The sequence below is a fragment of the Ovis canadensis genome, chromosome 20 (assembly GCF_042477335.2).
Source record: "Ovis canadensis isolate MfBH-ARS-UI-01 breed Bighorn chromosome 20, ARS-UI_OviCan_v2, whole genome shotgun sequence".
Classification (NCBI taxonomy): domain Eukaryota; kingdom Metazoa; phylum Chordata; class Mammalia; order Artiodactyla; family Bovidae; genus Ovis; species Ovis canadensis.
Genome location: NC_091264.1, coordinates 45,934,348 through 45,958,608, shown reverse-complemented (window position 1 = coordinate 45,958,608; position 24,261 = coordinate 45,934,348). Strand labels below are relative to the sequence as shown.

At 45.2% G+C, this 24,261-nt stretch overlaps 1 protein-coding gene across 5 annotated transcripts; it reads left to right on the top strand.

Annotated features, from left to right (window-relative positions):
* Positions 1–3,253: 3,253 nt before the first annotated feature.
* Positions 3,254–15,016, top strand: LOC138425945 (butyrophilin subfamily 1 member A1-like). Of its 5 annotated transcripts, none has more exons than XM_069564387.1 (7): positions 3,254–3,618; positions 4,254–4,452; positions 6,744–6,908; positions 7,244–7,264; positions 7,354–7,380; positions 11,826–11,852; positions 13,326–15,016. In XM_069564387.1, exons 2-7 carry the CDS (start codon positions 4,260–4,262, stop codon positions 13,841–13,843), a joined length of 951 nt encoding a protein of 316 aa, XP_069420488.1. In that variant the 5' UTR covers positions 3,254–3,618; positions 4,254–4,259; the 3' UTR covers positions 13,844–15,016. The 5 variants fall into 5 exon arrangements, with proteins under 5 accessions (XP_069420488.1, XP_069420489.1, XP_069420486.1 ...); XM_069564388.1 differs by having other exon boundaries at positions 3,262–3,618; positions 4,246–4,452; XM_069564385.1 differs by having other exon boundaries at positions 3,338–3,618; positions 4,148–4,452.
* The last annotated feature ends 9,245 nt before the right edge of the window (positions 15,017–24,261 follow it).

Below are 24,261 nucleotides of genomic sequence, written 5' to 3'. Positions count from 1 at the left end.
TTGAGCATTACTTTGTGTGAGATGAGTGCAATTGTGCACTAGTTTGAACATTCTTTGGCATTGCCTTTCTTTGGAATTGGAATGAAAACTGACCTTTTCCAGTCCTGTGGCCACTGCTGAGTTTTCCAAATTTGCTGGCATATTGAGTAGCACTTTAACAGCATCATCTGTTAGGATTTGAAATAGCTCAACTGTAATTCCATCACCTCCACTAGCTTTGTTCATAGTGATGCTTCCTGAGGCCCACTTGATTTCACACTTCAAGATATCTATCTCAGGTGAGTGATCACACCATCGTGATTATCTGGGTCGTGAAGATCTTTTTTGCGCAGTTCTGTGTATTCTTGCCACCTCTTCTTAATATCTTCTGTTTCTGTTAGATCCATACCATTTTTGTCCTTTACTGAGCCCATCTTTGCATGAAATGTTCCATTGGTATCTCTAGTTTTCTTGAAGAGATCTCTAGTCTTTCCCATTCTATTGTTTTCCTCTATTTCTTTGCATTGATCACTGAGGAAGGTTTTCTTATCTCTCCTTGCTACTCTTTGGAACTCTGCATTCAAATGAGCATATTTTTCCTTTTCTCCTTTGCCTTTCACTTCTCTTGGAGTAGAAAAAAAATTCCTTTCATGTTATTCTTTAATAAACTCTGTTTGGGCAAGGAAAGGACCCACTGGGCTTGAGCCAAGGAACTATGCATTTGTGTGACACTTCTCAGCTGGGTGGAGCTTACTTTCCTGCTCTCATTGCCCGACTCACCAGCCTGCACAAAAGCCAACTGGCCCCCTAATCAGTCAGCCTGAGCTGAGGTCAGGGTCAGGGTCAGCACGTGCAGCCTCTGCAACAGGGCAGGCCTGCTGCACAGCTAAACAAGTTCAGAAGTCAGGCTTTGCAGTAGACAGAGCAGGGTTCACTCTGGCTTTGCTGCTTCTGGCTGAGTGACTTTGCTCCATTATTCAACTTCTTTCATCCTCAATTGTTTCAGAAAATTGAGGTTTGGTGCAAGGACAGAGGAGCCTGACATGCTGCTGTCCATGGGGTCACAAAGAGTCGGACATGACTTAGCAACTGAACAACAAAGCAGAGATAGGAGGAAAGGATGGAGAAGAGAGAGACTTGAGATGGAAGCATTTTGAAAGGAGACTTTTAATGATGGGATGTAAAGGGTGCTGCCCGCAGCAAGAAGTCACATCAGAAATGAGCCAGCAACCCTGCCCTCCACCTTCTCCACCACTTCCTTTTCTCTCCAGGCCCTGCCTCTCCAGTCTGTTCCAGTACATTTCTTTCCTGTACCTCGGGGTCACCTGCCTTTGTACCACCAGGAGCTGCTTTCATTTTCTGTTTGTGTAATGATCCCTTCAGTAGAAGATCTTTTAGCCAGATGCAAAAGCAACATTACCAATTCCTGTCTCCAAATACCTGGGACCCAGTGTCTCTTCCCCGCTGGAAGTCCTCCAGATCAGATTCCCAGAATAAAACAGGAGTAGCATGGGGCCAGGGAAAGATCACTAGGCTAAAAATCTGAAACCCAGTTATGTTATGACTTTGGATACATCCATTAAAGCATCTTAGCCAAGACTGTCTGCTGCAAAAGGATAAGGAGAAAGGGAGGGGAACTAAATGAGATCTGTGATATTATGAATTCTGAGAAAGCCTAGGCTCTAAAACGGTTGCATTGATAAGGGTAATGAAGTGCCAGAACCTCTCTCCTGACTTATAAAATGTTTTGAAGGTTTTTAGGAAGGAGATTTAGGAGGGAGACGCTATAAGGATCAAAGACTTTCATGGGTGAGGTGACATTTGAAGACACAAACAAATGACCCTGGTGTGCTGCAGTCCGTGGGATCACAAAGAGTCAGACACGTCTTAGCGACTGAACAACAACAAAGTCCCAAACCAGTCACAGTCCTGGCACAGTCCAGAACGGCAATTGAAGAGAGCTTAATGGGACCATTTGCAAAGGTCAGGGAAGAGACAGCAGCAAGAAACGGTGACATACTCTGAGGCCAGTGCAGGAACATCACTAGTGGGTCTGAAGGAGCAAAGGGAGAGTATTTTCCAAGGAGTATCTGTAGCCACAGTAGTCTCCCAGCAGAGGTGTGACTCTAGAGCAGGCAGGCAGCCACTGTCACCTGCTGCCCAGTTGGGACTGAGACCCTGGAGTCTCTGTTATCCCCTTTGGATTTTGCTGTCGTCCCCTCTGGGCAGGTCCCCTCCAGAAACCAGACTGCAAAGACTGCTGAATCTGCCCTCAGAGCTCAGCAGACTGGGAAAAAGTAAGGAGTAGATTGGGGTTGGGGGAGAGTGAGAGAAGTTCAAATAAAGATTAACCGCCCAGACAACTCTTCAAGGATTTGCCATCTAGAAGGATAGCTCAATGTTAATCGATGACCACAGTGTTGAGTTGATTGGAGTGAGAGCTAATAGAGCCATAGCTAATATTTACCGAGCCTTCTGTGCCAGGCACTGCACCAAGGCTTCACACACACACCCGAGTTCCATCGTCACAGCCTTCCTGCAAAGCCATCACTACAGTTCAATGTGTTTTGTAGAGGAAGCTTAGAGAAATAAATAACACGCCCAGGTTCACACAGCCAGCAAAACAAGTGGATTCAAACATGAATTCAGATGGCATAACCCTAGAAATACTTGCCCTTTTAGCCAAAATGCTGTGCTCCTAGGTCAAGAACACATTTACTACCCACATCTGGGTATCATCTGGGTTTGTGGGCCTTAAAAGCTGACTCAGCCAGAGAGAGGCTCAGATTTGGAAAGGACTTTTGCAGAGCATTTATCCCACTGAAGTTTACTGAAGGTATTAATACTTGTTGACTCATGTGATCTGTGTCTTTCCCAGGTTCTAACTGCTCTAGAACATCATTTTTATAATTTTACCCACTTTGCCTGCATGCCGTGAAAGTTGTCTCCTGATTTTAATAAGAAAATCGCACATTCTCTGACTCCACCCCTACCTGACCTTTCTTCCTAGCACTAGCTCCTGTCCCTGTTGTCCTTTCATCATCTTACAAATCCCTATAGGACTAAAGAAGTGAAAAATGTTTATCAGATACATACTGCATTGAGCTTTCTTTTTCGTTCTGTTTTAACATAAAATTATTTGCCTCCAGCTTGTTCTTCATTCCCAGGTCCCCCAGCCATGTCACTGCCCTATATCCAGTGACCCATGAAATATGGTCAACAAGCCGGCTGAGCTCAAAGGCCTCATGGCAGGTGATATGCGTTCCCAGTAGGCAGTGCTGTGGCGAAACTGACCAACTCAGGTGTGTGCAGGCTGATCTCTAGACTTCGCTTCTCTCCCTGAAAACATCGATATCTTACATCATAAATGTAGAGGAAAGGGGTTCACAGTCCAGAGTTCATCTCCATCATAGACAGTGTCACCATCGGGGCAGGGGCACTGTGACCAGACACATCTACCTGGAGTACTTGGGGTGCCCTGCCAAGGGCAGATCCAGCCCGTGAGTACTCCCCAGCCTCTGCCTGAGCTCCCGCCTGAGAGACCAGGCAGTGGACAATCTTGCCTGGAGCCTGGGTCCAGCCTAGTGTCTGAATCGCAAAGTGATTCAAAGACTGAGTCACCCCGAGGAGCAGAGAAATGTGAGTGCATGAGAATTGGCGGTGGGGAGACAGCCAGCAGGTGTGAGCCGCAGGATTCTGGAAGGCCCAGGCCCTCTGACTCCTCTCTCTACTCCTCTGCTCCTGCCTCCATGCTCAGCACAGGTCTGGCCCACAGCAAAGAGTGCTCTCTGTTTAGAAACTCAAGCCAGCTTCCTTGCCTCCCAGGCCAGCTCCCTTCTGCCTGCTGCCTTGCTTGGATTCTCTGTTTCTCCCATTAAACCTCCAGGTAGAAAACTATATTCATTCATTCTGCAAAATGGTTGCTGAGAGTCTCCTGTGTTTAAAGTTCCCTGATTTAGCAAACTGTAATGCAAGGTATTTTACCTAGTGATCCTACCAATATAGAGAGATGAAAACATTTTAAGAGTTATGGACAAAAATAAAGCAGGGACTCAGATGTATCTGTTCTCCCAGACTCCTGAGGGAGAGGTGTGACCCATCTTAAGCCTGGTCCAGTGTCCTTCCTTCATTCCTACCTGTCTCTTCCTCTTCTCGCTCTTACTGGTAGGGAAGCAGCTCATTTGGCAGGGAGCAACCCTTGGGGTGACTGACTTTGCAGCTGAGGTATGAAGGACAGTGAACTTCCTGGTTCCCTCTCCCCGCAAGTGAGGCAGGAGCCCATGGACATCCAACAGCAACAGAAGCAGTCCTCTCAGGTCATGAGCTTGGACAAGGATGGGACCCATCTGCACTGCAAAGGGCAGGCCTGTAGCTCTCCCAGTGGGAGATGCCAAGTCAGAGTCCCTGAGCACTCACCATTTGCCCAAGGCTGGGACTTCCGTGAAGCCACCGCTGCTGGGCAGAAGGATGCAGGTGAGGATGGTTTTTAAAGGGACAGAGGGTGGTACACGTGTGTAGTTCTCTTTCTTTTAGCCCCTTTGCAAATGGTCTGAATTATTTCTGGAAGTCCTCTTGGTCTGTTTTTTTTTCCTTTTTTTTTGCTCTTGGTTTTTTTTAAAAGCACTACTTTGCATTATTTCTTAGGAAATTATTTGTTTAACAAATATTTGCTGCCTCTGTGTAAACCATCCCTGACTGCTTTGTGCTCAACACTAGGGGAAAGAAAGAATGGCCAAGAAAATTTGTGAAAGACTTTCACTGGTTAAAGAAGATGACTGGGTGTCTCTTCTAAGGAATACTAACCCTATCTGGTAGTTCTCACATTAGGGATCTCTGATTCCATAGGACTAAGCCATTGCTTATTTTTCTAGATCATTTACAACTTTGTAGAGACAGATCGTAATTTATAGAACACTGAGAGTAATACAAATTGTTCCTGTCCTTAGTGACGCAAATGACTTCTCTCTGATAGAGAATATAAGATTTTGCAAATCAAATCCTCATTTAAACCACTTTTAACATTTTTACTGGCTTTCTTATTAAATAATAAGTTAAATAAATTATTTGCACAGTCTTTTTTTATGTTTACCTTTAAAAAAATTATTCTTTATTAGGACATACAGAGTATTCATTGTAAAGCCATTACCAGTACAAAATAGCTAGGAAATGATACAAAACAGTCCACAATCTAGGGTTAAATTTTATGGAGAAAGGACAAATATATACAAATAAGGAAGTAGGTTTCTGTGAGAAGTAATGAGTAATCAGACAAAACACCATGATGCTTTAGTCTCAGGAAAAATTGCCAGAATCTATTTTGTCAATAAAAATTCTACTGTATCAGGAAGGGTAACAACAACTGATTGTTCATTGTTTCTTTAACCCTCACAACAATGACATTCATCAGATACTGGGAGGAAATTTGCTTATGGCATTGGCCTTAGGCTGTTATATTTATGTCCAGTTATGACTATGTTCTGGCTTGTATGGGTAGTTTTTATTTTATTAATTTAACTTTTCCTGCACATAAAACGTGTCACTGAATTTGCAAAACCTCTTTGGAAAGGCTCTCTAGTTACATGGACTCCTTTTGCTGATAGAGAAATAAAAGGTTTACACTCTCTTTTTTTTTTTTTTTTTTGACTCAGTGGTATTTATTGGGCTTCCTGGTGACTCAGTGGTAAAGAACCTACCTGCCAATGCAGGAGATGCAGGTGCCATCCATGGATGGGGAAGATCCCCTGGAGGAGGAAATGACAACCCACTCCAGTATTTTTGCCTAGGCAGTCCCATGGACAGAGGAGCCTGGTAGGCTACAGCCCATCAGGTCTCAAAAGAGTCAGACATGACTTAGCGACTAGACAACATCTAAATAAATAGCATGGCCTGGGTGCTAAGGGATATTTAAAAGAAACACATGCATAAAAGTTCACATAGATAGCCAAGTTCTCTTCTCGCAGCTTGCTTGTTCATCTGATGGTACTGATAGCACAGGTAATATTATTGAACTCTCCCCATTATAGTGGAGACATAGGGACACAGGATGCTTGGCTGAAATTACAAGTAGAGTCTGCAGTGGAGGTGGGACTAGTACTCAGGGCTTCTAATTCCCAGCATCATCCACTTCCCTACCAAAAATATACTTCTATTAACAATTGCAAGTAAAGTCAGGGGCTCCCACATTCCTCCCACATTCAGGGTGATTTTACTGGAAGGCATCTATTCTCACGATCTGAGGAAAAGGGGACAATTTCCACCCCTTCCTCCAGACCCCAGTTTTAGTTCCATATTTCAGGAGTGATTTGAACCTCCTTGATTTAACAGTTAAAGAATCTGCCTGAGGTGCAGGAGACCTGGGTTCAATCTCTGGGTTGGGAAGATCCCCTGGAAAAGGGAACTACCCACTCCAGTATTCTTGCCTGGAGAATTCCATGGTTAGAGGAGCCAGGCGAGCTATAGTCCTTGGAGTTGCAAAGACACAGACATGACTGAGCAACTAACACACACACACACACACACACACACACACACACACACACACCCAGAGCCTTTACACTTACTTGTTGTCATTCCATGCTGACTCTTAGAGTATCTGGGTTTCCCAGCCATCCTGTGGGAGAGAATGGGGCAGAGCTGGAGTCACTCATTCTCCCAGCCAGGCCCCTCTGCTGCTGGTCTGGCCCAGGCATCTCGGGGAGTCCTGCAGCATCCTCTGTGTGCCCCAGCACCCTCAGGCCTTGGCCCTTTCCTGCTTTTTGCTGCAGGAATAATGCTCAGCACCTCCAGTTCAGCCACTGTCTTCCTGAAGGACTTTCCTTGGGTAACAGCTCAGACCTCGCTCCTGCTTCTTCTGGGACTTCTTCTGCTGACTGCTCTTGGTTTCATCTGGAAACTTCGCCGAGAGAAAGATCGAGAATGCTGGATCAAAGGTAAAGGAATCAGAAGACTGAGGCAGTGAGGTCCAAAGAAGACTACGGAAAAGGGATTGGACAGAGGGGAAAGGGGAGGACCAGGACTAAGAGGGCGAAGGGGATTTGAAGTTGAGGTTTTTATATTCAGTCTTTCCTCCCTCAATACCAGCACTCCCACCTCTTTAATTCCCCGATCCTGGGACCCTGACTGTGCCTTGGCTTTTCTGGTTGGGGGACAGCTCACTGGACTCACTGCACACATGATGCAGCAAAGGGCCTCCCACAGACCCTTTCCATGTAAACCTGGCCCTTCTCCTATGAACGGTACTGATTCATTTCTTGTCCTTTTGCAGAGCAACTCCAAACAGAGCTCCGTAAGTTCCGTACTTCCTCCTCCTACGTGTATGATTTGAGACCCTCTCACGTATCATTGATCTCATGAAGTTTCTTTCTTCTACTTCAGGCTGGAGAAAAGCCCAGAAAGTGGATGGTGAGTAAATTGGAATTTTTGTTTTTCATCTAAGGCTCTATCTGTTTTATTTAATAAGTGCCTTTCTCCTTATTCTTTTCTCTGAAGCCTTGCTCATTCTTGCACCATCTGGACTTAAGCCTATAACCCCAATAGCTCTGTTGATATGTCATGGATGCCCCAAAGGTTTTTCAAACCTGTGGCCAACACTGAACTCCATTCTCTTTGCTGTCAATGTGCCCTTTCTCCTCCCCTCCCCTCACCATCCAATGCTACCACCACTCACCCAAGGGGGCTCCTTTCTCTCCTTCCCTCAGGGCAAGTCCTTTTACTGCTTAGCCCAGGACCCCTTCTCAGGCATAGAATACCTCCCCCAATCTTTCTTTCTTCTTTTGTCACAGATCCCTGGGAGTAGATTATCAAGACCCTTCTCTCAACAGCAAGCTGCTCTGTTCCCTCAAGAGCTACTGCTGCCCTTTTCCTTTTAAGACTTTTTGTTTAAATGAATATTAGGAAACAGACAAAAAATTTTAAAAAACAACCAGCATAAACAAGACCTTGCCTGTGAAAAGTTTTCCATAGTTTAGAGCTTCAAAGTAAACTTGCTAAGATAGAAATCTGATTACATTCCTCTTAAGCCCCAAACCATCTGTGGTTCCCCATTGCCTTCTGCCATCTTACTGGGGTGGATATTTGTAAATTCTAAAAGGATTTTCAAATTCCTAAGAAAAATTGTCTTAATGTCAATTTTTGTCAAAACTAACACAACCTGCTTAATATCCTTTTTTTTTTCTGTTAATCAATTATTGTGTGAATGGTTCTAGCTTCCAGGCTAACTGCTGTGTTCATAATTGCATTAGTGACAAAGGAACTGTCTAAAAGACAGATTTTAACTTTCATTGCTGCATTTTTTAATTGGCTCCCTCAGGACTTTGAAGATTTATTTTCAGAGGAAATTAATTTGTGTCTAATCAAGCTTTTTACATAACTCAATTGAAGAAACACTACATTAAAAGGTAAAGTCCAATCTGCAGTTTCTATCCCTGCAATGCAGTCAGCCTTAATGGTCCAGTCCAATTTCTGTTCCATCCCTGGACACTCCCTGACACGCGCCACCTCACACTGGACTGACCACACCACCAGCAGTGCCCCACATGTATCATTCATTTTCCCACTTCTGTGCCCATTTCCTCTGTCTGCTCATCACATCTGTTGACCCTGTTTGTTCTACTCATTCAGACAAACTGGGATAAGCTCCTTAACCTCTTTGAAGTTCTACTTTTCCCACCTAGAAATTGATTTAATTGCATCTACTACTTTGAGCAGATGTTAGGAAATGAGATAAAGGTGAGGACACCCAGTACATTGGTAGCATGTATCTAAGTTCAGTGAACATTAGCTTTGACCCTTCATCACCACATCCTTTTTCCACACCTCTAATGGTGATGCAACCCTGCACCTCAGAGAAAAAAGAGAAGGGAGGGGGGCAAACTTCCTGCCCCGCCATGTGCACCTGCCCTTTCTGATCTCTAGGCTCCGACTTCAACAGAGCAGGCATCTTTTTCCCTATCTGAGGCTACTCCTTCATTCTTGTCCTGGATCACTCACTCTCCAGGTTCCCTCATGGATTCTCTATTCATTTCATTCATTCATTCATCAGCTCAACAAAGATCCACAACTGTTAACTATGTTACTAGTAACTAATAACTAAGTTACTCTTCTAAGTGCCCTAGGTACAGAAATGAACAAAACAGAAATATCCCATTCACAAAGAATCTAACTTCTAGTGGAAGAAGACAGAAAAAAAAATGAAATAGTATAATATACAGTTTGGCATATGATAATTAGTGCTCAGGAGATAACAGAATATTGCATTGGAAGGTGCAGTTTAAAATAAGGTGGTGAATTGTACACCTGTAACAAAATATTGTACATCAACTATACTTCAATTTAAAAAATTATAAAATAGAGTGATGGTGAAGTAGAGGAGTAAGCCGCAGGAATAGCTGAGGGAAAAGCATTCTAAGTAGAGAGAACCACAGTGCCAAAGCCCAGAGTCAGAAACACACTAGTTTGCTTGAAGAGTAGCAAAGGGGCCAGTGTTGCTAGAAGGCAGGGAGTGATCAGGAGAATCAGAGCGGGTAGAATCAGAGGAGTTTGAAGGGCCAGATCACACAGCCTTGAAAGTTATCCATGCTGGCTTTGGCTTTGCTTCTGAGAAAGGAGCCACCGATGGGTTTTGAGCAGAAGGGGAGCTGAACCTGACTTATGTTTTGAGAAGTTACTTTAGATGCTACACTGAGACTGACTTGGTGGCACTAGAGGTAAAGAATGCACCTGCCAATACAGGAGACATAAGAGACGCAGGTTCAATCCCTGGGTCAGGAAGATCCCTGGAGGAGGACATAGCAACCCACACCAGAATTTTGGCTTGGAGAATCCCATGGACAGAGAAGCCTGTCAGGCTATGGTCCATAGGATTGCAGAGAGCTGGACACGACTGGACCAGCTGGGAGCTACCGTAGACATCAAGGGGAGAGATGAGGATGGTTTTTACTAAGGGGGAGTGCTAGAAGTGGTGAGAGGGGCCTCAGTGCTGGATTTATTTTTAAAACAGAGTAAAAATATCCTTGTTGATAGTGTACTGCAAAAGTAAAAGAGTGGATCAAGGATGACTCCACGGTTTTTAGGCCTCAGTTCAGTTCAATTCAGTCGCTCAGTCGTGTCTGACTCTTTGTGACCCCATGAATCGCAGCACGCCAGGCCTCCCTGTCCATCACTAACTCCCAGAGTTCACTCAGACTCGTGTCCATTGAGTCAGTGATGCCACCCAGCCATCTCATCCTCTGTCGTCCCCTTCTCCTCCTGCCCCCAATGCCTCCCAGCATCAGAGTCTTTTCCAATGAGTCAGCTCTTCGCATGAGGTGGCCAAAGTACTAGAGTTTCAGCTTCAGCATCAGTCCTCCAAAGAAATCCCAGGGCTGATCTCCTTCAAGAAACTATAAAAATGGAATTGCCATTTTTCTGCAATGGGGAAGCCAAAGAAAACCAGGTAGTCAGGGCAAGGGAGGGGGTAGCACAGAGTCAGAATGTTGAAGGGGGTGTTAGTGATCCAAGTGAAGATGCAGAGTATGCAATTGGATAATCAGGTGTGTAGTCCATACAGGAGGTCAGGGCTAGAAATATAAGCTATCCTTTCTTCTCCTCTGTATCTTTTTCTTTCTTCTTCTTCTTCTTTTTTTTTTTTTGTGACCTTTCATAACTTAAAATGCCTTTTTTAGATTAAAAATGTTATTAATTGGAGTGTAATATAGTTACAATTAGACTTCCCTGGTGGCTCAATGGTAAAGCGTCTGCTTACAATGCGGGAGACCTGGGTTCAATCCCTGGGTTGGGAAGATCTCCTGGAGAAGGAAATGGCAACCCATTCCAGTATTCTTGCCTGGAAAATCCCATGGATGGTGGAACCTGGTAGGCTATAGTCAGACACGACTGAGCAACTTCACTTCACTCAAACTATGGTGGAAGTAATGAAGTTAATTGTGACCTCACTCATAATATTGTGTTAGTTTCAGGTATTCAGCATGGTGATTCAGCATTTTTGCAGGTGTTAGTCTATGTCCTCCCCCAGATAAATTAAGCAGCAAGTGTTAGTCTGATGTCCATCCTACAGATGTAGAAATGGAGACTGAATAGTTAATTAAACTGGCTTTGGGTTTCATGGTTAATGAGTTGCGGCCGATAACACATTGGGATCAAGGCAAGAGCTGTGAGCTAATAGTGGATACAGCGCCCAGAGCACATGGGCAGCTCCCCCAGGTAAGGGTACAAAAATAGATAAATAAATAAGTGTGTGGGACTCCCTAATCACAGCAAAAGGTGGCATATTAACTATGAAAAAGACATGTTTCCTGTGGAGACTAGCTAAATAAGAGACAGATTTCCAGGCAGCAGCAGCCGCCACAGCCATCCTTACTCCATACAGGGCAGTGTATGGAGGTCATGGAAAAGATGCAGGAGATGGGGTCAGGTGCCTGACTGTGCAAATGACTAACACATGATCACAGTGAAGGAAGGAGTGAATCCCTCAGAGTTCTGTCCTTTGTCCAGGACCATGTCCCCTGTGATGGCAGCCTTCTCATGTTTGCATAAGCTGGTGCCTTTCAGCTACTGAAGCACAAAGCCGTCCAGTATGGGGAATGCGGAGACATGAGTAAAGAGCTCCCGGTGGAGTTGGAATCCATGCTTAGGAACCAAGAAGGGGAAACAGAAGAGTACATTTTGTCTGGCCTCTTTCCTCCTAGACATTTTCTCTTTTAGGAACATGAGAGAAGAAGCCTAGACAAGCTCTGGAGATGAGTGATGAGGGTGCCAAGGAGGGAAGGAAAGGCAACCAGAGCAGAGAAAGGGCCAAGAAATGTACGGCTCTTGCCAGGGAGCACTCACCTCTCTTTTTTCTATTGCAGATTGGAAAAAAGCTCGGTCCTATGCTGGTGAGTGACTGTCTAATTCTTACTGTCTCAGGCCCAGGACTCCATAAAAGAAGAACTTAGTGGTCTTTCTCCATCTTCCAGCTCCAAATAGTGGCCTGGCTGGGCAGGCAATGAATGGAGACTCAGGGAAGATACAAGTAACATCAAGATCAAATACTACCAAGTTTCATTTCAGCACCTGCACCTTTTTCCTTTCCAGAAGTTTATACCTTTTTTTTTCCTTCATAAAGGGCTCCTCATCTACTTTCTCTCTTGAGTTTCTCTACTACTCATGGTAACCCACTCCAGTAATCTTGCCTGGAGAAGTCCATGGACAGAGGAGTCTGGCAGGCTACAGTCCATGGAGTTGCAAAGAGTCAGGCATGACTGAACAACTATCACTCAATATCTTCAGCATCATGGACCTGAGGGTACAACTAGAAAGGTTTCATCCAAATGACATTCAGTCTCTAGTGGGTTCTGTGCATCTTAGAGGAGATGTGGCAACTCTGTCCACCTAGCTTCTCTCCCCTCGGGGCATCTCATTAGGTAAACACAACAACAGCGTATTACTCCATCTCTTCAGTGTTCAGGACAAATCAAATGGGGATGTGGGAGCTTTGCTAGATTTTGACCTAGGGCCTCACTCTACTCTACATTGAGCCAGCAAATGGCAGAAAAAGGAATGCAAATATTGTGTAAAGGTTCTCTTATTGGTGAGGCCTGGAAGCAGCCGACTCTTCTGCTGGATACCCAAGAGGGACTGGAAAATGTCATCTCGCTATGTACCCAGGAGGAAAAGGAACCAATGTTTGATGAACCCATAAAAGTTTCTTCCATATGACTCTTCTAACCTGTGAGATTCAGGGACAGTCTATTAAAGATGGGTATTCATTTGCTCAGATGTTTTACACAGTTGGCCAAAAATCTCTGGCCAGATAATTCTCCATGAAATGTCCTGGGGTTTCAGGTTGGTAGAGAGGTGTGGCTAGAGGCTATCCAAGGACCTTCCCCAGCCCTTTATTCTGCCAAGATTATTGAGCACCAATTGTGAGGCAGAGTCTGACAATGCTAGACAGTAAGAACACAAAGATGAAGAAATATAGTCTTTACTTTTGGGGGTTCTGGTCTTGTAGAGGAGAGAAATATGAAATAAACAGTAATAGTGCAGTGACATGAGAGGGGGTTGTACAAAATGCTGTGGGGGATGAGAGGATGGGGGGGTGGTGGTTGTGATTAGCCACCCCTGCTCCCAGGGACCCAGAACCTCTGGATTATCTCCTCCTTGTAAGTCTCTGAACTCTCCTAATAGCTCTTTGAAATATGATCTTAAGGACATCTGGGGGAGATGCTTATCACTCCAGCTCTTTTGTGGAGGAAGGAAGGCAACTTCACGGATTAGGAATGGCTTCTTTTCTCCCCACTTCCCAGTCACTGAGGGCCCTGGGATACTGGAGTTGACAGGACATCTGTTCTCTCTCACTCTTTCCACAGCTCATGTGACTCTGGATCCAAATACTGCCTTCTTTGAACTCTTTTTGTCTGAAGATCACCGAAGTGTGAAGCGGAGAAACCTGTGGCAGAATCTTCCTGAAAAACCTGAGAGGTTTTCTTTTGACCCTTGTGTGCTGGGCCGTGGGTCCTTCTCTTCGGGGAGACATTACTGGGAGGTGGAAGTGGGCGACAGGACTTACTGGGAGCTGGGGGTTTGCGAGGAAAACGTGGATAGGGCTTGGGGGATTGCAGAGTCACCTCAGAATGGATTCTGGGCTATGGAACTCTACGCTAATAAGTACCAGGCCCTCACCTCCCCTCGGACTGCTCTCCCACTGAGTGAGCCCCCCAGCCGGGTGGGGGTCTTCTTGGACTATGAAGCTGGGCATGTCTCCTTCTATAGTGTGGCTGATGGGTCCCACATCTACACTTTCCCCCAGGCCTCCTTCTCTGGGCCTCTTCGGCCTTTCTTCTGCCTCTGGTTCTACCATCCAACCCCTCTGACCATCTGCCACTGAACCCTTCTGTTCCCATCCTTTCTCTCAGTTGAACATACAAGGATGAACCCATCATTGGGACTGAGAAGTCACATTTATGGGGACAATGCCCCCAAGGCTCCAGCTGAGCCAGCAGTAAAGGCTGAGCCCCTCTGACCTTTTCTGCAGATAAAGACTGGCGACAGTTTATAATTCTCCAGAGCTGAGTGGTACAGAGGCCAAAAAGGACAATGTAACCCCAGAGAATGTTGTCAAGAAAGTCTGGTGTTGCCATCCTAGCTGGAAACTGAAAAAGGAACCCCTAGAGAAACCAGAGACCAGATACCGATGGAAAGACTACCTGAGTGGAGTGTGATCTCTGGTCTTGAACTCCTTGTCTTTAATGCCTGCCTAATAGAACAGCTGGAAGCTGAATCTGGATGGTGCTTGGCTGTTTTCACCCTCTTTTCATACAAAGACTTTATTTCATTTTGACCCATGTACAACCTGGGGAGAGACTAAATAAAGTTCACAGAGAAAAGTCACTTCTCCAGATCACTCTGTTGGTCTGGGACTTGATGGCACCTTCAACATTCTTACATCTAATGCCAATCATAGTGCCTCTAAGAGTCCAATCATTCCTTATAAAGCAATTGCAACGACCTGTTCAATGACACTTTTCACCCCAGATCCAAGATTTACTTTTCCAGTTTGTGAATTTGTTTACTGCTCCTTTCCCTAATTATCTTCCTACCTTTAGACTATTTTACATCATCAACAGTTAAGTACATATTAATTTTTCTTCTATGCTTATATAAACACACACACAGAGTTTTTCTAGGGAAAATTGGGCTTTGTTATATAATTGTCCCATGACATGCTTCTCTTACTTAATGCCAAGTCTTGGTGGCTCAGATGGTAAAGCATCTGCCTGCCGTGCAGGAGACCTGGGGTTCAATTTCCAGCTTGGGAAGATCCCTTGGAGAATGGAATAGCAATCCACTCCAGTATTCTTGCCTGGAGAATCCCCATGGACAGAGGAGCCTGGCGGGCTACAGTCCATGGGGTCACAAAGAGTCAGACAGGACTGAATGACTAACACAAATCTTAAATACTAATCTTTCATTATTTGCAATCAAGATAGTTTTGTTTTTTCCCTATTACAAATAATGCTACTATAAATATCTGTAAATCAATAAAAGTATGTTAAATCAATGAATCCTTTCTTGCTCCATTTCATATGTATTTCTCTCTCAAGACTTTATGTAAAGGTCTGGATAGCAAGTAGATCTGGAGCCTATTTCTCTGGAAACTGTAAAGTTAAGAGGACAAAATGCTGTGCTTAGAAACCCCTTCTCTGAAGTTCAGCATCTATGCTGAAACTCAAGGCTGCTTCTCTGTGTCAGAGTAGTTTGGACCCCCCAGATAAGAGGGCACTATTTCATTCTTACTGATACAATTTCCAGCAGGAAAGCTTTTTGATAGATGATGAATTTTAAAAATGAAATTTCCCAGTGAGTCAGGAAGCAGGAAGTACTCTGAGAAAGTGGTTGATATGCCCCTTTGCAGTTGTTTTATGACCTTGGGAGAAACACTACTTCTTATTAACTGTTTTCCCAGCCTGATGACTTGGAGGGCAGATTTTTAAGTCCCTTGGACTCTCTTATCTATAAGAATGGACTCATTGTACTACTCCCCCAAACTGAGTTTGAATACTAAGAAGCAGGGACCTTTTGCCTCATTGCAAATAAGATAGCAAGAAGGGTCACCACCAGATCTACTGGAACCATCTGAGAAAATTTGTCAAAAGCTGTCTTGTTGTATCTGCTCAAACCCACACAGCCTGATCCAGAAATATTGCCTCAGTATGTCCCTCTAGTGTTCTATCAGGATGCAAGGTACGTAGGCTTCATTAAGCTGGACTCTGTGAACTTCCTTGAATGGGTCATCTAAGACATCATACCTTGTTGTAGCCACGTGTTCTGGGAAACAAACTCACTCAGAAGGACAATGCAGATAGTGGAGTGCAGTTTATTACACTATTACACTGGCGGGCCCAAGGCAGAGTCTCCTCTTAGCCAAGGACCCTGACCAGTTTTTCTGAAAACCTTATATACCCTAAGTGTACATGCCAAACCCACCTCCCCAAATTCCCTGAAACTAGTCTAAACAAAGGAAAAGAAAGATACAATCAAAGTTAACCCGTGATTCATATGACTTAAGCCTAGGTAGTTAACAGGGGACAATTATCAATAGGCCTGTGGTCATACCCCAATAAGTATAATTGAATTTATGATTCTATTCAGTTACACAAATAATTAGGGTAGTCTTTTAGGCAGCAGAGAGTCTGGGTACAAACCCTGAGGCTCTTCTGTCCAGAGGGCCTGGTTTTCCAGTTGGTATGTCGTTTCCATAGATATTGGGCGTATAGCTCAAAGTCCACAGTCCGGCCCAAGATGGAGTACTGCTTTCAGTACTGTTCTGTCTGTTTCCTCCTTCATTCCCCACTCGTGATGCTCTTAACTCATAGTATGAGCATCATTCATAGGGATATATTGCACCCTGACTCTCCGACCTCTAATTTGGGAGAATGATATCAACCTTTGGGTTACAAAGTTCATAATACATTGTAAAATAAAGGGTCCACAAAGCAGAACTATCAAGGCAACTATAACAATGGTAAACATAGTTTTTCACCCATCACCCTTCACCCAAGATAAGACTGAAGTCCAAAAAGGAAGATTATCATCAGATATAACTTTTACCTAACCTTTCATGTCATCTAGGGTAGCTGATATATAGCCAGATAAATCAGGAATATATACACAACATTCAACTTTAATTACAGCACAAGTCCCTCTTTGTACTGAAACTATGGGTAGTCTCAAGATGATACCAGCAAGTCCTTGTAGCAGCAGTTGATTATAGAGCTTCATCTCTTTTTCTTCTTTAAGATGATCTCGGTTTCACAGGGATCAGTGGGGTCCTTTTGTATAGTGCACTCAGCGTCCTCCGGGTCTGCGTGGTATGCTCTCTTCACCCTCACGTGGTGGATCCAGGGAGTGACACCTGCAACTTTAACTGCAGTAGGGCTGGTTATAACAACAGTATATGGACCCTTCTAATGTGGGGCCAAGGAGTCGTGTTTGCAGTCTTTGACCGCACCTGATCCCTGGGTACAAATTCGTGAATCTGTTCCCCAAGGGGGAATGGCACCCTTTTTTGTACAAACTTAGTTACCTGATTTATTACCTTACCCAGCTGTTCCATCTGTTGTGAAATCTCATCTCCCCTTACCTGAGGCAAATTTGTTGACGCCTGTTTTACTATGGGAGGGGGCCTCCCATGCACAAATTTGTACGGAGAAGAGCCATGGGACTGTGGGGTCATCCTGAGTCTGAGCAGAGCCATCAGAAACAAGTCCACCCTGGAACAGTCAGTCTCTAAGATCCACTTGGAGAGTGTCTCTTTAAGTGTCCGGTTGGTTCCTTCCATGATCTCAGAACTCTTGGGCCTATACGTTGTAGGTAATTTCCACTTGATGTTTAAAATTTTGCTTACTTGTTATACTAAATCAGCTACGAAAGCCGGGCCATTGTCCGATCCAATGCTGGTCAGTTCAGTTTAGTTCAGACACTCAGTCATGTCCGACTCTTTGCAATCCCATGAATCATAGCACACCAGGCCTCCATGTCCATCACCAATTCCCAGAGTTCACTCAGACTCATGTCCATCGAGTCGATGATGCCATCCAGCCATCTCATCCTCTGTCATCCCCTTCTCCTCCTGCCCCCAGTCCCTCCCAGCATCAAGGTCTTTTCTTTTTTTTTTTTTTTCAAGGTCTTTTTCAATGAGTCAACACTTTGCATGAGTTGCCCAAAATATTGGAGTTTCAGCTTCAGCATCAGTCCTTCCAATGAACACCCAGTACTGATCTCCTTTAGGATGGATTGATTGGATGTCCCTGCAGTCCAAGGGACTCTCAAGAGTCTTCTCCAACACCACAGTTCAAAAGCATCAAGTCTTCAGTGCTCAGCTTTCTTCACAGTCCAACTCTCACATCCTTACAAAAATCATAGCCTTGACTAGACTGAACTTTGTTGGCAAAGTAATATCTCTGCTTTTCAATATGCTATCTAGGTTGGTCATAACTTTTCTTCCAAGGAGTAAGCATCTTTTAATTTCATGGCTGCAATCACCATCTGCCTGAGGTTAGAGGTGGTGGCCCAGACGAGCTACCGCACACTCGAGGTCAAGGCAGCGGCCGAGAGTGCCAGGTTATGATGGCACAGGAGCGGCTGAGAGGAGCTACCCCATGCCGGAGGTCAGGGCAGCAGCCGAGAGGACCTACCCCATGCCCGAGGTCAGGGCGGCAGCCGAGAGGAGCTACCTCACATCCAAGGAGTGGTGGCTGCATGGGCGCAGGAGGGCCGAGAGGAGCTACTCCACGTTAAAGGTCAGGAGGGGTGGCCGTGAGGAGATACCCCTCGTCCAAGGTAAGGAGCAGTGGCTGCACTTTGCTCGGGCAGCTGTGAAGAGATACCCCACGTCCAAGGTAAGAGAAACCCAAGTAAGATGGCAGGTGTTGTGAGAGGGCATCAGAGGGCAGACACACTGAAACCATAACTACAGAATATAGCCAATCTGATCAAATGGACCACAGCCTTGTCTAACTCAATGAAACTAAGCCATGCACTGTGGGGCCATCCAAGACGGACAGGACATGATGAAGAGGTCTGACAGAATGTGGTCGACTGGAGAAGGGAATGGCAAACCACTTCAGTAGTCTTGCCTTGAGAACCCCATGAACAATATGAAAAGGAAAAATGATAGGATAGTGAAAGGGGAACTCCCTGGGTCAGTAGGTGCCCAATATGCTACTGGAGATCAGTGGAGAATAACTCCAGAAGGAATGAAGGGATGGAGCCAAAGCAAAAACAATATCCAGTTGTGGATGCGACTGGTGATAGAAGCAAAGTCCGATGCTGTAAAGAGCAATATTGCATAGGTACCTGGAATGTTAGTTCCATGAATCAAAGCAGATTGGGAGTGGTCAAACAGGAGATGGCAAGAGTAAACGTCGACATTCTAGGAATCAGCAAACTAAAATGGACTGAAATGGATGAATTTAACTCAGATGACCATTATATCTACTACTGCGGGCAGGAATCCCTCAGAAGAAATGGAGTAGCCATCATGGTCAACAAAAGAGTCCGAAATGCAGTACTTGGATACAATCTCAAAAACAAAAGAATGAATGCTGTTCGTCTCCAAGGCAAACCATTCAATATCACGGTAATCCAAGTCTATGCCCCAACCAGTAGCGCTGAAGAAGCTGAAGTTGAACGGTTCTATGAAGACCTACAAGACCTTTTAGAACTAACACCTAAAAAAGATGTCTTTTTCATTGTAGGGTACTGGAATGCAAAAGTAGGAAGTTGAGAAGCACCTGGAGTAACAGGCAAATTTGGCCTTGGAATGCAGAATGAAGCAGGGCAAAGACTAATAGAGTTTTGCCAAGAAAATGCACTGGTCATAGCAAACACCCTCTTCCAACAACACAAGAGAAGACTCTACATATGGACATCACCAGATGGTCAACACCGAAATGAGATTGATTATATTCTTTGCAGCCAAAGATGGAGAAGCTCTACACAGTCAACAAAAACAAGACCAGGAGCTGACTGTGGCTCAGATCATGAACTCCTTATTGCCAAATTTAGACTTAAATTGAAGAAAGTAGGGAAAACTGCTAGACCATTCAGATATGACCTAAATCAAATCCCGTATGATTGTACAGTGGAAGTGAGAAATAGATTTAAGGGACTAGATCTGATAGATAGACTGCCTGATGAACTATGGAATGAGATTCGTGACATTGTACAGAAGACAGGGATCAAGACCATCCCCATGGAAAAGAAATGCAAAAAAGCAAAATGGCTGTCTGAGGAGGCCTTACAAATAGCTGTGAAAAGAAGTGAAGCGAAAAGCAAAGGAGAAAAGGAAAGATATAAGCATCTGAATGCAGACTTCCAAAGAATAGCAAGAAGAGATAAGAAAGCCTTCTTCAGTGATCAATGCAAAGAAACAGAGGAAAACAAGAGAATGGGAAAGACTAGAGATCTCTTCAAGAAAATTAGAGATACCAAGGGAACATTTCATGCAAAGATGGGCTCAGTAAAGGACAGAAATGGTATGGACCTAACAAAAGCAGAAGATATTAAGAAGAAGTGGCAAGAATACACAGAAGAACTGTACAAAAAAGATCTTCACCACCCAGATAATCACGATGGTGTGATCACTCATCTAGAGCCAGACAACCTGGAATGTGAAGTCAAGCGGGCCTTAGAAAGCATCACTACGAACAAAGCTAGTGGAGGTGATGGAATTCCAGTTGAGCTGTTTCAAATCCTGAAAGATGATGCTGTGAAAGTGCTGCACTCAATATGCTAGCAAATTTGGACAACTCAGCAGTGGCCACAGGACTGGAAAAGGTCAGTTTTCATTCCAATCCCAAAGAAAGGCAATGCCAAAGAATGCTCAAACTACTGCACAATTGCACTCATCTCACACACTACTAAAGTAATGCTCAAAATTCTCCAAGCCAGGCTTCAGCAATACGTGAACTGTGAACTTCCTGATGTTCAAACTGGTTTTAGAAAAGGCAGAGGAACCAGAGATCAAATTGCCAACATCTGCTGGATCATGGAAAAAGCAAGAGAGTTCCAGAAAAACATCTATTTCTGCTTTATTGACTATGCTAAAGCCTTTGACTGTGTGGATCACAATAAACTATGGAAAATTCTGAGAGAGGTGGGAATACCAGACCACCTGACCTGCCTCTTGAGAAATCTGTATGCAGGTCAGGAAGCAAGAGTCAGAACTGAACATGGAACAATAGACTGGTTCCAAATAGGAAAAGGAGTACGTCAAGGCTGTATATTGTCACCCTGCTTCTTTAACTTCTATGCAGAGTACATCATGAGAAACGCTGGACTGGAAGAAACACAAGCTGGAATCAAGATTGCCAGGAGAAATACCAATCACCTCAGATATGCAGATGACACCACCCTTATGGCAGGAAGTGAAGAGGAACGAAAAAGCCTCTTGATGAAAGTGAAAGAGGAGAGTGAAAAAGTTGGCTTAAAGCTCAATATTCAGAAAACGAAGATCATGGCATCCGGTCCCATCACTTCATGGCAAATAGATGGGGAAACAGTGGAAACAGTGTCAGACTTTATTTTTTGGGGGCTTAAAAATCACTGCAGATGGTGACTGCAGCCATGAAATTAAAAGACTCTTACTCCTTGGGAGAAAAGTTATGACCAACCTAGATAGCATATTCAAAAGCAGAGACATTGCTTTGCCGACTAAGATCCATCTAGTCAAGGCTATGGTTTTTCCAGTAGTCGTGTATGGATGTGAGAGTTGGAATGTGAAGAAGGCTGAGTACCGAAGAACTGATGCTTTTGAACTGTGGTGTTGGAGAAGACTCTTGAGAGTCCCTTGGACTGCAAGGAGATCCAACCAGTCCATTCTGAAGGAGATCATCCCTGGGTATTCTTTGGAAGGAATGATGCTAAAGCTGAAACTCCAGTACTTTGGCCACCTCATGTGAAGTGTTGACTCATTGGAAAACACTTTGATGCTGGGAGGGATTGGGGGCAGGAAGAGAAGGTTCCTGAGATGAGATGGCTAGATGGCATCACTGACTCGATGGACGTGACTCTGAGTGGACTCCGGGAATTGGTGATGAACAGGGAGGCCTGGTGTGCTGCGATTCATGGGATCGCAAAGAGTTGGACACGACTGAGCGACTGAACTGAACTGAATGGAAATATCAGAAGTGTATAGGGTACTGAGAACTTCGTAGACAAAACAAAAAGGAAAAGTAGAACAAGGTCCGAGAAGGTAAGCAAGATGTGAGGAAGTGAATCTGAGACAACTGTATTGGAGTGCATGATTAAAAATTTTAAGAAGGGATTAGGAGGAGACTATGGGGTGAAGATGAAGCCTAACCACCTCCACATACTCTCTGAGGTCGAATGGCCCCCTATGGGAGTAGGATGGCCACCAGAGAACACCATGAACTTAAAAATACTGGAAGCAGTCTATACAGTAGGAGAACTGAGACACCTGGATCAATATCCATATATTGACCTATGGCTAGGGTTAGCTCAAGACCCTGCTACTTGGACAAGGTTCTGTATCCGGAAAGGAAAGGGAAAAATATTAATGGCACAAAAATTGACTGATGATAAAAAAGGAAATTTTACAGGATTTGGACTGGTCGATGTGACCCCTCCCCCATACTGGATAACGACGCTTCTGCCTCATGCTCCACCAGGATCAGAGGCCACCTTAATGCCCAATCCAAGGCCAGGTGAAGTCCTGCAGCAGCCGCTGCTCCTCCACCAGCTCTTCCCAAGGTCGTAGAGCCGCCACCTCGGCAGGCTCCGATCCCAGTGACAGAAGCCTCTGGCCAGCACTTCCAGGATCCAACTCTCCAGCCAAACTGCCCAAGCTATACCCCCCACCTCTCCCGGTGAGTACTGACAAGAAGGGGAGGGAGACGATGGAATTAAGCAAAGACTGCGCTCTGCCAGAGAGCTGGAGGGAATGATGTGCAATGCTAGCTGCTGCTCTGGGAAAGTCTATCTTGGGCCCTCCGGAAAACCTCCTCTGCCCCAGGGACAGGACAGTCCTTCATCTGATCCCCGCAGAGGCCCTGGGCCCCGTTACAGCCAAACCAGTATGCCCAGTGCCGAGCTTTTGCACTGGAAGAATGAATGCCCTAAGGCAAGGAAGGAAGAGGAAGCTCTAGAAGTTGTGGGGCTTGCTGACTTGGAAATTAAATAGGGCTGCCGGGGCTCAGAGATATCAGGTCCCTGAGAGCCCGTGGTAACCTTAAAAGTGGGGGACCAAAACAGTGACTTCCTGGTAGATACAGGAGAAGAACTGTCAGTAGTAACAAAACCTGTGGCACCACTGTCCAAAAAGACTACCGCTGTACCTGGGGTATGGGGAGAAGACATGATTAAATCGTTTTGCCAACCCAGAAAATGTCCGATGAGGGGGCACCAAGTGATTCATGAATTCCTCTACATTCCTGAGTGCCCAGTACCCCTGTTGGGAAGAGACTTGCTCTCCAAACTAGGAGCACAAGTGACTTTCTCCCCTGAGGAGAGGCCCACCTTCCACATGGACACTATGACTTATTTGCTCTCTCTCTCAATACCACCCCAAGATGAGTGGAGGTTGCATGAGCCTCCGAAGGAAGAACCAGGTGGGCCGGAAGAGCATGAGAGAGAGCTAACTCAATTATTCCCTGAGGTCTGGGTGAAAGACAAACCCCCTTCCCTCCAAGCTGACTAGACATCAAGCCGCAGTGATAATAGAACTCAAACCAGGCACCATCCTGGTTAGAAAGCGCAAGTACCCGCTACCCATAGAGGCCTGGGCCGGCATACTGCCCCACATGAATAGATCGAAACAAGCGGGCATTCTAGTAGAGTGCCAGTCGGCTTGGAATACGCCGATCCTGCCAGTCAAAAAGGAAGGAGGACAGGACTATAGGCCTGTACAGGATCTCAGGCTAGTCAACCAGGCTACCGTGACTTTATACCCCACGGTTCCAAACCCCTATATCTTACTTAGCCTCCTCCCGCCGAGGACTAAAGTTTATACTCGCCTAGATCTCAAGGATGTCTTCTTCTGCATATGCCTCGTCCCAGCGTCACAGCCCATCTTTGTCTTTGAATGGGAAGATCCAGTCGGGGGCACCAAGCAACAGCTCATCTGGACTCCCCCACAGGGTTTAAGAACTCCCCAGCCATCTTTGGGGAAGCCTTGACTTCTGACCTGAACTCATTCCATCTGGAAGAGTATGGATGTTGACTCCTACAATATGGGAATGACCTGCTGCTGGCCACCGAGACCAAGGAAAAATGCTGGGAAGGGACAAAAGCACTGCTCCAGCTGCTGATGGAAGCAGGTTACTGGGTGTCGAAGAAAAAGGCACAGATCTGCAAGGAGGAGGTAAGGTCTCTGGGGTTTGTTTTAAAGAAGGACACAAGGTTCCAGACTCTAGTTGGGTCCATATACTGATGGCACTATCCTGATAAAACAAGGACAACGGCTGTCAGGCTAGCCAAAGCGGAAGGGGCCATCAAGACTGAAAAGGGATGGTGGGTATTGCCAAGGGGCAAATTATTGGTACCAGAAGAGCTGGCACACAATCTGGTAAACCAAACACACCAAGCGACCCACCTAGGCCATGCTGCCTGCTCGCAGGTTAATGCTCCTTCTCAGGTATTCAGACAAAAACCTCTGGGTATTTAGCGGAAAGGCATGCTGCCCTTTGAACACCTGGGAGTGGACTTCACTGAAATAAAACCTCACCGACACTACTGTTACCTGCTGATCCTGGTATGTACGTTCTCGGGATGGGTAGAAGCTTT

What these genes read in the sequence shown, in the direction of transcription:
- LOC138425945 (XM_069564385.1), top strand. Translation starts at nt 4,206, where the DNA reads ATGAAGGACAGTGAACTTCCTGGTTCCCTCTCCCCGCAAGTGAGGCAG. An exon ending in TCGAGAATGCTGGATCAAAG is followed by an intron (nt 6,909 to 7,243) that starts GTAAAGGAATCA and finishes GTCCTTTTGCAG; the next exon opens with AGCAACTCCAAACAGAGCTC. An exon ending in AAAAGCCCAGAAAGTGGATG is followed by an intron (nt 7,381 to 11,825) that starts GTGAGTAAATTG and finishes TTTCTATTGCAG; the next exon opens with ATTGGAAAAAAGCTCGGTCC.